Here is a 14,145-nt window from a genome sequence, read left to right on the forward strand (position 1 = left end):
CAAGCCAAGTGTGAAAAGGTGCCATGGGTTTGCTGGGTCAAGATCAAGCAGTGTAGTAATTTTCTTAAGTTAATTGTGAGAAAATATTTGTCAAGCTTTAATGTGTACAAATGTGAAAAAAAACATGTTTGATTATGATTATTATTAATAATAATAATAATAATAATAATAATAATAATAATAAGAAGAAGAAGAAGAAGAAGAAGAAGAAGAAGAAGAAGAAGAAGGGTTTCTTTTTACCAGATCATCAAATATGTCCTTCTGGTGTACATGTATTGTTATTAGAGTTTCATACTTGGTTCTCTCAATCTTGGTAAGATCATGAGTAGTCATGTCAATCAGCTCATTCAACATATCCAGAAATCTCTGATTTGTTGTCTGCATGATCTTCAAAAATAATGAAAGCACAATGTTAACATAGCATGACAACTTTCCTTCTGAAAAGAGTAAAAACCATTAAATTGAAAAGTTAAATACATCAGTGGTCAAGCTACATTGCTAAATGTCATTGTTAGATCAAACTCTATTAACAGAAAAATATTTTTGACAAATCTTTTGTCTTTAAGAACAATTTACATCTTAAATGATGAAATACAAACCAGCAGCTACATACCCAATTTAGGTGAACTTTTTGTCTTTGTCTAGTAGTTTTGGCATCATTAGAGCTAGCATTGGTAACTTTAGGAGACAGTAGCCAACTGAACAATTGAGTTTGATATACATTTGTTGACATATTTAATTTCCTTCTCTATCTTCTCTTATTTGTACTCACAATTTCACTTGAAATGCCATAACTAAGCCTGGTCATAGCATGTTTTTCTTTTTCTTTCTTTATACACAGGATTTTGACCAACTAATATTGTCATACTTTTTTAGACTTCATCTCATTATTTGGAGGCAACTAGGCCAGAATTAAATAATTTACTTCTTTTTTTTTTCACATGTTCTATCTTCAATTTTGATGTTGAAAAGGAACCATTACACTTTTCACTCTACTATCAAAGAATGAAATAATCTGCAATGCAACTGAATGTTTGAAGTTTTGTCAGCATGGATGGGGAAAATATTGCTCCCTCTTCTGGCTTTCAACATAAATCCTGGTCTGGGATTATAACATAGAACAATGAGCCAAGAAACAGTCCTCTCATTGTAGAACTCTGTTCTTACAGTGGAAGCTGTTTATAATGAAGATACTTGCTCTGAGTTTGAAGACTATGGCATCAAACACTGTGAAAGCTTCAGTAAAATGAGTACAGTGACAAAAATGATGGGTGTATAAACTATAGTGCTAGCCATTACACCATCTGTGATTTGTTACATATTTGTATTTGTATTTTTCTCTTTAAAATGATTATACATTATTTATTTATGAGAAATGGGTTCAAATGATAAGAGTTCACCTTATATATATTATTATACAGCACTTCTATTCACATAGAAAATGCTAAATATCCTAACTATAGAACCTTGCTAATGTATTGTTAGTTTCATGTGACTGCTGCATGTGTGAGATTAAAACTTGCCCAATATAACATTCCATTAACAGTTTATATGTTTACTTTTTTCAGAAGCGAGTCCACCATACACAAGAGAGGATGTATCATTTTCTATCAAAGTGGAATTGTAAGAGAATAATACAAGACTCCAAACCTTTTTATCAGCCCTGCTGAGGTTGAGGGCCTCCTCTGCATCTCTGGTCCAGATCAGCTGGATGCCCAATAGGCCAACCTGTGCAGGGAAGACTGACTGGAACTCTACAAGCTTCAGGCCTGGGTCACTTGCAGTCATATGTGCCTTTCTGATGATGTTATGGAGGGTCTTCCTCACTCCATCCAGCAACAAGCCCAGCCAGTTCTCCACATTGCCCTAATAATAAAAAATCAACAAGAATATGCTCAAACTAATTTCTGGTCAGGTTATGTGTAAATTTGAGCATAATAGTCTAAAAACATAAGAATAGTTTGATTTGTGGCTAGATAATCTAATTTGTTATCGAATAATGACAAACAATAGAAAAGATTACAGCAACAAGAAAATTATATAATTTAAACAAGTCAATTATTTTATTCTCTTTTTCACATTAATTTTATTCTCATGACTGTGAACAGCAGTAACACTACAATAATACAGTAATGCCATAATAGTAGTAATGTGTATTGTCTTAATTATTATTGGTTTTGTTAATAATTATCATATTATTTCTGTTAACAAATTTTATTTAAAAATAGTTTATTATTATTATTATTATTGTTATTATTATTATTATTATTATTACTATTATTATTATTATTATAGTATGTCTGTTTCCTCATCTGTGAATTTTGTGGTTCCTGCATGCTCTCTGCCATGATGAAAGTGCCACTAGCATTTAATCTCTCTAGATATTGTGGTGGCATACTTAACCACACCTGTTGATCATGTATTCAGTCTAACCCAACCTCTTTTTCTAATTGAGCTGCTAAGCACTGTGACAATATCGGTCCAATCCACTAGCTTTTCCCCGCCCAGACTTAGATCACCCTCGCCTGATTTCTGATGGGCACTCGTTCCAGTTCCCTTTATAACATCCCGGTTTCCCCCCTCAGACTTGTGAAGTATTGTATTCCTCTATGCATACCAAGCATTCTTTATTCTTATTGTTTCTCCTGGCTTCTGACCTCTGCTTCCTCCCCAGGCTACGCCTCGTTCCTAGCCCTTGGATTACTTTGGTTTCTGCCTGCTGATTTAAGCTGTGGACCCGTGACTCTCCTCGTCCGAACTCCCCAGCACTGACGACTGCCCTTCCTACCCACCTCGCACTCCTTCCTGCTAGTAGCAATAGACTCTTGCACTTGGATCCTCACTTACCTGTGTTGCACATGCACACGTCTCTCTGCCGCTGTCTTAAGGCCTTTTTGCTCTGATGCACTTATCAAGCTTAGAAATAAAAGAAAAATAGCTCTTACTTGGGCATTTATGGATTCACTCAAGTCCACAGTCTCTCCCTCCTGTGACTGAAAGCTCAGGATTTGGTCGTAGTTCTTCTCATGAAACACAACTCTGTTCACATTATCAAAAAGGTTTAATAGATGGCTCTGAAATGAAGAAAAAGAAAAACACAAGTACAATTACTCACATTATATATATTATAACATTAAGCTACTAAAACTAGTTTCTTGTGACCCTGTTGACTATTTGCAAAAAAAAACATTTCATGGTTCTGTGATCATGCCCCAATATCTTAGCAATTTTAAGAGTGCATCCCTTTGGCTTTTCAGAGTCAGTTAAATCTCTTTTTTGACCCATTTTGCCTGAGAAAAAGAAGCTGCCTAATAATTATGCACATCTTGATATAGTGTGTTGATCTCCTTAGGCCACACCCTCCCTCATTACACAAATAAGTATCACCTGAAATGCTTAAATCCAATAAGCATTCGAGTTTAAATGGCTTGGAGTTGTAAAATATGCATAAAAATGATGATATGGTCAAAATATTATCTTGCCTAATAATTGTGCACACAGTGTATGTCCAGTGAGGGTTGGTGCTCTGTCCTGGTTTTAACCTCCTCCCCTTTCCCTGCACCCGGTGCTGTCCCCCAGGGGGCTGTGCTGTCTGATTGAGAGTATGCTGTGCACAAATTGGCTGCTGCTTTTTATCAGTGTGTGTGAGTGATTGTAAAAAGGTGATATCTGATATCTGTCTGTATAGCATCCTTGTGTTCAAGAAAGGTGCTATATAAATGTAACTAATAATAATATTAATCTTAATAATAATAATAATAATAATAATAATAATAATAAAGTAACAATGTGATAGTCGCGAAAGATACAAGTTTCTAAGATTCACCCTGTTTGTGGTTATGTATGAGCATTTTTGTATTTTAAAGTGGATACATATACAAAATGACACAGCTGTACCACATACTTGTATGGTATGTGAGTCTGATGCCTGGCCGAGTATCTCGAGGAGAACAGGGTCAGACACAAAGAAGAAGCGTGGAAAGATCAGGCGTTTCTTCTCAAGGTATCCACTGAGGGATTTCTGGCACACCTCAAGCTGTTCCAGCAGGTGAGGGAGTATCTGGCTCAGAGTTTCATCCCCAACACAGCACTGCACCACATTTGGTACCTCATGTGCTCTCTGCATGATCCTTTGCCAAGACTTATCAATACTCTGGAACCGTTTTGCTTCCTGTATGCCAAGGAACAGAGGGAAGTTGGTGAAAGGGATGATTAATTCTTTGATTTCATTCCAAACTTTTTAATATGAATTAAGTGAATTTGACCTGTGGAAGTTGTTTGGCAATGTCCCCTCCAACAAACACGGCCTCCAGGTATAGCCAAAGGTTCTGCACAGTCATCCATTTTTCGATGACCTCAGAACTGTTTGACAGCTTGTGCACCCATTGCTGAATAGAGGACTTAAAAGGAGCATTGTATCTGAAATTAGAAATTAGAAATTGCTTGTGACAAGCTAAGGGGACAAAGAATTAACCAGAGAGAAGGGGCAGACCAGATCAAAATCAGAATACAAAACCCTAGAAAGACAAATCCATAAGGTAAAGGTAAAAAACAACATCCAAAGCAGTCACAAAGCAGCTTTACAGAAATCAGCTTTTTCAGAGAAGAAGAAGAACCATAAGGAATTACAACACAGTGTTTGCCTTGCAAGAACTTTAACAATAAATAGCAGAAAGATCCTGTCAGGTACCTGTTGCTCATAAGTGAGCCGAGTACCATAAGACTGTCCTCTAGCAATACCACCTTCTCCATAGTGTCAGAGCCTTTCAGCAGGAGTTCTCCACGGTTCCTGAACAGAGGGAACAAGGTGAGAAATGATTGATTTGGGGACTTTTGTTCTATGGACACATATTTTCATTGTCAGAGCAGATAAAAAGTGTTACAAGGTTAAAGTCTTAATAGTTAAAGTTTAATAGTGTGTTACTGAAACAAATTTAAACATATTTAAAAATCCAATAGTATGTAGTTTGTACAGGCATCTGAAGAGTAAATATTTTTGACAAAGCACAGCATACTTGCCAGCTATCCAATTAAGTAGACTTAACAATTGTTCTGAACAATTTTTTGTACATGACCTAAATGATATTTTGATATTTGTTAGATGCATGGGTTACTACCCTTATGTTAGGAATAGAAAATAACCTTCAGTGTTCATGACTATATTCCTGTAGAATTTTTGTAGTTTTAATTTTACTTAAAATTTTTACCTTGTCTTTAATTTTATTAAGTACATCATACTACTGGGTGATGCTTTCTGAGTGCATCATGCAGCAGAAAAAAAGCCTATTGTTTCATACAAGTGAATCCAGCTCTACCTAAATGGTGTAAACGTGAACTGGTGGCTGCTCCACTCTGCCACCACATCTTTAAGCTTTGCTTCAATGTCCTTCTCCTTCACTGCACTAATGCACACATCCTGTACAAAACAATTACATGAGAAGATGATGTCAGCCCAAAATACAAGATTATCTTGTATTATCTTGTAACTTTTTAAACTTTGCTACATTTAAATCTCACAAATTTAAATCAAGTTGTTATTAGGAGGCTGGTGGACATTTGACCTCATTTAAAAAATAAATGACCTCAATATCTTCTTTGTTTTTCAGCAGGGGAGCTTCTATGACATTTTTCAAGCTGAAATTCCCAGACTCCACCTCAAACTTGTGGCCTGTGATGTCAGACAAGCGTTGCCAATGCCGGGGCATCATTGCCTAGAGAAGGTTACAAGATTGGTCCCATTTTACTAGTCAACTAACTCCTCTTATCTGTGAGCTTTACCTGTTAAACCAGGTGGTACCTGTTAAACCTTTTTTATATTCCACCTACACTCCTGAAGTGATCAAAAATGTTCTTTGGTGGCATGGAGACTTCACTTAAGATTCCATCAACGTTATTTGTTCAGTGTGCAGACTCTGAATTGGTTCTCACAATATAATCTGAGTACTGAAATCTGAGCAATGTTTGTCTTATAAAATACTCCTCACATACTGTAAAAATCACTATACAAATGCATTTGAATTTTAATTGGAAGAATAAGTTACAACTCTCCAGCTTTTACCACCAGCAGTTCCTGTGGAAGGCTCAGGCCATTATGTGTTAGGATTTGTGGGACTTGACAGTGTATGAGTCAGATCTAGGCCAAAGACTCTGGCATACAAGATTTATCTTTCTATTATTTGCAAATATATTTGCCTATAGTATGCTATGCAACATAATACTGGGAATCATAGTCATATATATATAGTATAAGATTTATATGCAAGGACCTTTTCCATTATTGTATACTTACCTTTACTTGGGTTGTGATATCTCTTTATTTGAATGTCCCTAGTAATATCTTAATAAAATAGTCATATAAAATAGACATTTTTATAAATGATAATGAACAAATAATAATAACTTTGTGTATTCAAACACAACACTGTAATTTTTCTGTCTGGCTTGACATAACTGTACACACAATGATTAGAACGTAGTCACTTTTAAAGAAAGTGTTACTAAAATTCTTGGCTGTTCTTTAAAACATTACTTTGTTTGTCATCATGTAAAGTAGAGGGCAGGTTTCACTGAAGTCATCAATTGTCTTCTTTAAGTCATTGAAGGCTTGCCATTCCTTCAGTGCCTTGGGAAGTTTCCGGATCCTAGTAATGATTTAGAGAAATGTGTCAGAATAACACATATTTGGTTTAACAAGTTTATAAACAAACACAGTACATAAATATATGCTGCATAACAAAAACATAAGCAAATCATAAATCACAGATTTTTTTTAAAAAAGTGCCTGTTTTGAAAATCCTGAAGTTCGCTGTTTATCTTTTCTATGTTGAGGTCTGCCCACAGTATATCACTGTAGCCATTAACACTGTCAATGACAGAGTTATACAGACTGTACAGCTTAGACAGAAGGCTGAGTTCCCGCTTGATTCTGTGAAGATCAGGATACTCTGAGGAGAACAATAATAAATGGTTTACAAGTGAATTCTTGCACAACTGACATTTAAAAATCTGAAGTATACTAAATGTTCATAATTTTATATGAAATTTAGAATTCTAAATCTGAACTGAGCAATTACTTTGTATAAATGTGTAAAAAAAAAAAAAACTAGACAACACAAGGGTGTTTATACATTTAATTGGTCTCTGGCCATTTTTAATTGTTTATAAAATAGTGTTAAACAATGTTTAATACTATCTCCAGTCCATTCTATCCCAACTATTCCAATCTTCTCAAAACTGGTCTTGAGAAATCTTTGTGGTTTGGCCATTCTTTCATTTCAGAAAAACATACAACACATTTCAACATTTGCTGCAACAACACAGCAATCAACTGACCTATTCTAATTCCTGCTCTTAAAAATGCTATATCATACTCTTAAAAATATGGTGCACCATACTGCCATATAAACAATTGTTTTGGAAATCATATATTGTTTGTGTTGTGAGGAACTCAGAAACCAAACTGTACCATAATTTTTAAAAATGTCTTTAAATGCTGCTTGGCACTTGCTTTAGCAACAAAAAACATTTAGAGAGGGTGGAGGGGACTTTTGTACAAAACCAAAACCAGATATCAAGAATTTTGTGGATCTCTGGCAGGCTTCATACAGATTATTTAAAACCTCAAAGCAAGATGGTATAACCCATTTGTTGCATTTATCAAGATACCTTTACATTTTCTTTGATTTTACTCCAGCAACATCTTGGAGCCATGCTAGCTTACTAGAAGTTGAACTGCTATTCATTTTTTTGTCAAATAAATAAATGTGTGTTCAATTCACCAACATTTTCTTATAGGACCATATGGCTAAGGGGTTTAGAAAATAAATATTTGAATTGAATAAACAATTAATCACTTTAAAGTGGATTAGTGTGGACTAGCGTTGTCAAAAATACCGACATATCAATACTGAATATTTCAAAATGGTACAGTTTTTGTTTTCCGCAGTATCCATAGCCTACCAATCATAGTAAATGTGTTTTCCTGCTTGCATTTACATAACCTTAGTGGAGCTTCATCTGGTGTTGTTGGTACTATGCATGCATGGCCTACTAAGAAACCTAAAGAAAACTGTATTTGTAAAACCATAACTTATCATTTTATGTTTAATAAATACGTTATACACAATTTCTTGTAATTTTCTTTTATACTTTAACTAGTAAAATTATAAACAGCTACAAATGTGTTCAAAGATTCCACCACGCTGTTTAGGCTTTTCATGGAATCATGCACCGTATTTTCAAGAGTTAAACAGACTATGCCTGATATGTTCAACTACTGATTGTTATCAAATTAAACATTTTTGGTTGAATAACACCAACAACAACAACAAAATTATATATATATATAACTTTGGAACATGGATCATTAGCATGTGTTTAATTTATGTTGAATTTATCATATTAAAAATACCTATGGTATTCCTTAAAGTATACTGCACATCTTAAACTATGCTCAGCTAAAATATCCAGTGAATAGACAATGAGTAGTGTAATGTATACATCAAGAGATAGTCAACTCATGAATAATGCATATTGTTTAGTACAAGCTATTAAAAAAAAAAAAACCCAAACAAACTCACCTTTAACTGTAAGGCCAAACAGCTGTTCACCACTTGAAAAAGTGACATACTTTCTCCAAAGCTCATCGAATTGGGCCTGGTAAATCTGCAACCTGTCACTGGCCTCACGAGGGCTTAACCCCACCACACCTGGACCACTATAGGAACAACACAAACAGTCAATTGCTTACAAATTACAAGAAAGTCACAACAATTTTACTAGAATTTAAAACACATCACTAGTATGCACACCAGGGACAGAGTTTTAGTTTAAACATTGACTAGGACTCAAGAATGAAAATAATCCGTGAAAGTGTCCTGAATTTTTTTTTTAAACATAATTTAATGTAATTTACAACCAGTGCAAACATCACAAAATGATATACTAAACAATACTAAAAAAAAAACTGAACAATTGCTTTGATAATAAAACCACGTTGCTCTTTGAATTCCATGTTGATGCTTCCCTGATAAACTTACATTTGAATGCACAAATTTAAAAAAGAAACAAAATCAAACAAATAAAAAAGATACCAAGCTCTTGCAGTACAATGTAGTTAAAAATAATATTGATCTCCAAAATCTGCCCAAAATTTCATTATAGTTTTATATCAATCCAATGGTACTTTAACACACACATATCCAGTGGTACATACACAACAAATCTACCTTATATCTTGGTGAAAGGTCACCAAGATGGTCACCATTATTTCTACATTCAGAATTGCTGAAATTTAATTTTACATTTCTGGAATTTAGCTGACAATTGTGCCACTGACAACAGTGGCAACCTGGCAGTGGTGGGGCTTGAAGTGGCAACATTCAGATTACTACTGAAGTACCTTAACCAATGACTGTGTATATATTGTATGTAAAATATTTTGATTGTGTATAAAATATATTGTGTGACAGAAATTTACCTTTATGTGTAATGTAAATTTTACTGATCACTACTTAAGGTAAAGTATCATAAAGTGAGGGAGTTCAACAAAAATGAGGCAGCCATCTTGCTCACCTCTGGCTTTGTGGTTGTATGGTTAGATGAAATTTGTAATAAGCATCTTTTTTTTTTGGCAGTATGTATGGACTAATTATTGTTCAAGGACACTGAAATTACGAAGTTGTATTTTAGCTGGATAGCTGTATAAGTTTTAAGTTGATGCGTTTATACTGTTTATACTGCATGGATTCTTAGCATCTATCAGGATGGGTTTTTTAAAAGCAATTTATTGGTTGTAGAAGACTTGTTGGATAACTTTAGTATAAGGCTGATGAACTTTACTGTGTCTCAGCAGATGAATTCTGCTGTAGTAAGAATCATTAAAAGATGGTTAAATGGTAGTTTAAAAGATTCTTTCATTTTAATTCCATGATGCAGTCTATATCTTAGTCAGGTACACTTTGGTTGGATGGACTGGTTCTGAAAGGTTAACATCAGTATACCACTGATGGTCAAAGTGACTCCTGGGGTTGCTTCTAAATAAGGAGAACTTTTTGACAATCCACAGATTACAGAACATTGAGAAATTTGTTCATTAATGGCAAAGGCTTCTGCAGCAGAAGTGTGCAGGACACCAGAAAGCAGCTATCGAAGGGTCAAAGTATTACAAGGAAGAAGTGGACCAAGTGGAGTCTGGGGAGACGGGTAATTGGTATAACATCGGTTAAGAAGCTGATCGGTGCAGAAGATGCTAAAGAGAACAGTCTCCAATCCTCAAGAAACACACACTAAACGTGATGCACTGGAGGTGGTCTGAGGCCTGCCGGAAGCCATTGCCCCTGTTTTCCCTGCAAATCAGATGTTGTCTGCCATGCTGCCTCTTTCTGCTCACAAACAAAACTAGTAATCATTCGTCTTCTCTCTGGTGACGTGGCCTTACTAAACACCTTCCACGAATAACCCGACCCAAGCCCTGCTTTTCCACTTTGCACTCGCCCAACCACATCCCTATGCTCCAGTGCTCTCTTAGGTAATGGTATCACCTCACACAGTTTCCATTTTCTCTGCTTTTCTGACTGATGCGACTGCTTTTATCACCACTTCCACAGGCCATAACAAAATCATCTCATGACTTGCCTTAGCACACCACACTACATAGACAGGACCCACAGTCTTTTTCATAATCCTCTCTACCTCTCCGCTTCTCTACCTCTCCGCCTCTCTACCTCTCCGCCTCTCAACCTCACACACCTTCAGTGACCGTCTAATACGATGCAGCCAGCCAAACTGTGGACAAATGTTTGAATTTACCTGTCAAAAACAACCTATCAATGCCATTCACCATCTCTTTTTTGAGCCCTGCAACTTGATTTACTGCAAAGGTTTTCCTTTTACAGTTGACAAACCTCCAGACTTGCTAGGTTTAACCTTCGTCCTTGCCCACCTAATGTTATCATTTCATTTCTTTGGCAACCGCTGGATACATGGCAAAGTAGTTGTCAGAATTGTCATGTTATGTGTGCCCTCAGTGGAGGGAGCCAGTTGCCCACCTGCATCCTCTGCACCCTCTCTCTATTTATTAAAAGATTTGAAAATGTAACCAAAACAACTTAAAGTGAATAGAAAAAAAAGAGAGAGAAATTAGAATCTGGATTCTTTGCAAATCATTCTAGCAAATAATCCCTAGTGTAATGCCTGCTTTCAGATATAGGGTCAAGATTTTGATTCTTGTATGCTGGTAGAAATACATTAGAAAATGCTTTAGTGGAAGAGTTTTGTTATGCATTTGTTAAAAATTTCTATCAAAAATTTAAAAGGCATTCTCTTCATATAGTATTTTCCCTTGCAAAGCAAGCTATGTAAAATATTCTACCCCATTTCTACCAGTGAGCAGAAGTGTGCTCTATGCAGTAATTTGCTGTTTTTGTTAATGCTTGTTTTCTGTTTGCTTTTGCTTGTTTTTGAATTCAGTTATTGATGTATATGGTTAGATTTCCTGTTGGGAATCCATCTTTATCAAGGACTGAAACTGCAATGAATTTCCAATAATCATGATCTTGTGTACCTGTTATCATAGTCATTGTAGAAACTTTGGACTGCGGACTGAAACATTTCAACCTCAGACAGCAGCTTTGCCTTCATGCTTGGATGGATGACCTCAAGTGTAGTTTGGGTTTGCACAACCTTAAATTGAAATATAAATATATGTCAAAGAAACAGATATGGATATGACAATGATTGTTTGTAGAAAAATCTGTATTTTGTATTTTAAAAATGAAAAAAATGACAAAAATCACTTTATATTCAATTTCACACACTTTGACTTCATAGTACTGTATTGTTAAATGCCTTTTTTAAAAATATACAAATATATTGTTCAATTAAAAAAAAAAAAGCAATTTATGGAAATAATGGAAAAATGGAAAAAAAATCTCACCAGTGCCTGGAGGTTCTTCCAGGCATACATTACACTATCCATCCTATCTGCATTTCCATCACTGAAGTGCAGCTCATGTCTACTCAGAAGAGCAAAAGACTCCTCCACTGGCCCAATAGTGGCATCGATCTGTATCTCTGTTTCACGTATCTCTCTTAGAGCAGCCATGGTTCCTCTCACATCCTCCAGGTCAGAAATAGGCCTCTGAAGCTGTCTGCCCATCCCCTCTACAAAAGCACATATCTCCAGCATATCTGTAGAGGCGCGTTTATTTAAGGCCCCCCCGTATGTCCGTTTCCATGCCCGACACTCCTGGATCAAGGAGAACTTGAGAGAGCTAATGTCATAAAGGATGAAGCCTAAAGTAGAGAAGGCTGGGAGGTCCTCAATCTTAGCTTCAAGAGCCTGTAAAAAAATATACCTGAATCAGTTAGTCAAAATATTTTAGCACATTTATTATAAAGAATTGTTAAAAATCAGAGTTACACACATAAATTGTATATTCTAAGAAGTTATCTCACATGAAGCGTGTGATATGAATCTAGCATTTCAGCATTCAATTACTGTTCAGGTGAGCATTGGATTGGACAAAAAAGTGGCCTTAGCAACTCTGGCACCCAAGAGGTCACTCCTTTACTTCCTCATCACCCTGATGAAATACTTTTCATCTTGTAAAACAATGACTTTTGCCTATTATCTTATTTTCAACCCAGTAGTTTATTTCTGTACTTTATTTAATTGACTATGGGCCAAATGCTTAAACATATCACCAGATTTAACATGAGAAATACAATTTTGCTGCTCTGCCATGATTTAGAATATCTGAAGACATCAACTCATTGTAACCATGCACTTTGCATCTTGGTGAAAGTTACAAATGCATTACATTGTTATGCAGCTGGCAGTTTTCAGCATACTGTTGTGTCTTGCATGAAATTCTAGTATGTATGTATGTATGTTTTGGCTTAGCTTTCACTTTGAGCACAGGTGAGTTTACCAGAGTGGTAAGTTGACACCAGAGACACTAATTATCACTGTGATAACTTAATGAATAGGCTTTAAATACTGTATCACACATTTTGTGTGGCATAGAGCAGTTAGCATTAAGTTTTATGAATCTGACTAATTATTCCTTGGATCATGCAATACTTGAGAAACCACACTCACAGAATAATATGAAAGTTGAGCACTGAACTCAGGAAGGGACGGATTGGTTTCCAGAAATGCATTCACTTGCTCAGCTGGATCCTTGAAAAGAAGAAAGATTTTAAATACACCAGCTTTCTCACACAGATCTGATTTCTGCTTATTTAACCCTATGTACACCACTTATAAGCCTTCATCCTACTTGCTGAACACTGCATACCTGGGTCCACAGAGCAGAAAAATGGGTGAGGTCTACCAGAACATCCCCAGCATCCACTTTAAGGGAAGACACTATGGAGCTCAGCTGGGCAATTGTTTTAATGACATCCTTATGCTCAGCAATCTGTCTCTCAAGGGGCCTGAGTGTGAGCTGTTTGGTGACTGGGCCATCATCTCCTACTTCTCGTGCTGCTAATTGCTCCAACTGCAATATTTGATGTATAAATGGTTATAAAGGATGTCTACTAGTACTTCCAATCTTCTTAATATCTATGTAAATTTAGCATTCTATAATATTAAATTATGGTACTATAAATTAGCAAACTAAATCCCAAGGCAATGAGCCGAATATAAATGATCTTTTCAACCAGTTCTGCTTGTTTCACAAATATGTCTCAGCACCTAAAATGCTGTAAATCTTAAAGTAATAAAAACAAAACACCTGTAGTTGTTTGTGATGTAAATGTGAAAATTTCCAGAGCGGAATATCCTTTGCCATTGACATGACTGTAGTCACAACTTTGTTCAGAATAGTCTAGACAACACAGACAAATGGGAAACAAACCATTTTATGTTATCCGATCAGGTCAGTCAATAAAGCAAAGCACCATTCTGCAGTCTGCGGATCTTTCACACCACAGTATAAACACTAAAGGAGGAATTCCATGATAACTGTGCGACGGAAAAGGGAAGTACAAAGGAAAAGGCGGGGGATATAGTCGGAGAAATATTTACTTCTGGTTCCTGAGACACAAAACCTTTGTCAGCCAACCCTATACACTGGCAAACCTCAAAGAAACTTCTACACCTATGGCTGCTGTGTGAAATAAATGCAAAAAATTATA

The 14,145-nt window shown here is 35.8% G+C and overlaps 1 protein-coding gene across 6 annotated transcripts in view; it reads right to left on the minus strand.

Annotated features, from left to right (window-relative positions):
* Positions 1–14,145, minus strand: part of dnah5l (dynein, axonemal, heavy chain 5 like) — a 69,330-nt gene that overhangs the window by 35,930 nt on the left and 19,255 nt on the right. For all 6 annotated transcript variants that reach the window (XM_081695794.1, XM_081695795.1, XM_081695796.1 and 3 more), the window contains 16 exons: positions 13,743–13,835; positions 13,302–13,505; positions 13,103–13,183; positions 11,936–12,340; positions 11,564–11,682; positions 8,580–8,716; positions 6,782–6,944; positions 6,530–6,641; positions 5,583–5,711; positions 5,316–5,416; positions 4,691–4,789; positions 4,266–4,419; positions 3,905–4,171; positions 2,946–3,074; positions 1,651–1,866; positions 241–387 (listed from right to left, as the gene is read on the minus strand). In XM_081695794.1, coding sequence (XP_081551920.1) covers positions 241–387; positions 1,651–1,866; positions 2,946–3,074; positions 3,905–4,171; positions 4,266–4,419; positions 4,691–4,789; positions 5,316–5,416; positions 5,583–5,711; positions 6,530–6,641; positions 6,782–6,944; positions 8,580–8,716; positions 11,564–11,682; positions 11,936–12,340; positions 13,103–13,183; positions 13,302–13,505; positions 13,743–13,835 — 2,556 coding nt within the window. The remainder of the gene's footprint in view (positions 1–240; positions 388–1,650; positions 1,867–2,945; positions 3,075–3,904; positions 4,172–4,265; positions 4,420–4,690; positions 4,790–5,315; positions 5,417–5,582; positions 5,712–6,529; positions 6,642–6,781; positions 6,945–8,579; positions 8,717–11,563; positions 11,683–11,935; positions 12,341–13,102; positions 13,184–13,301; positions 13,506–13,742; positions 13,836–14,145) is intronic.

This window comes from Electrophorus electricus, chromosome 14 (genome assembly GCF_041902795.1).
Source record: "Electrophorus electricus isolate QZ-2024a chromosome 14, ASM4190279v1, whole genome shotgun sequence".
Taxonomy (NCBI): Eukaryota; Metazoa; Chordata; class Actinopteri; order Gymnotiformes; family Gymnotidae; genus Electrophorus; species Electrophorus electricus.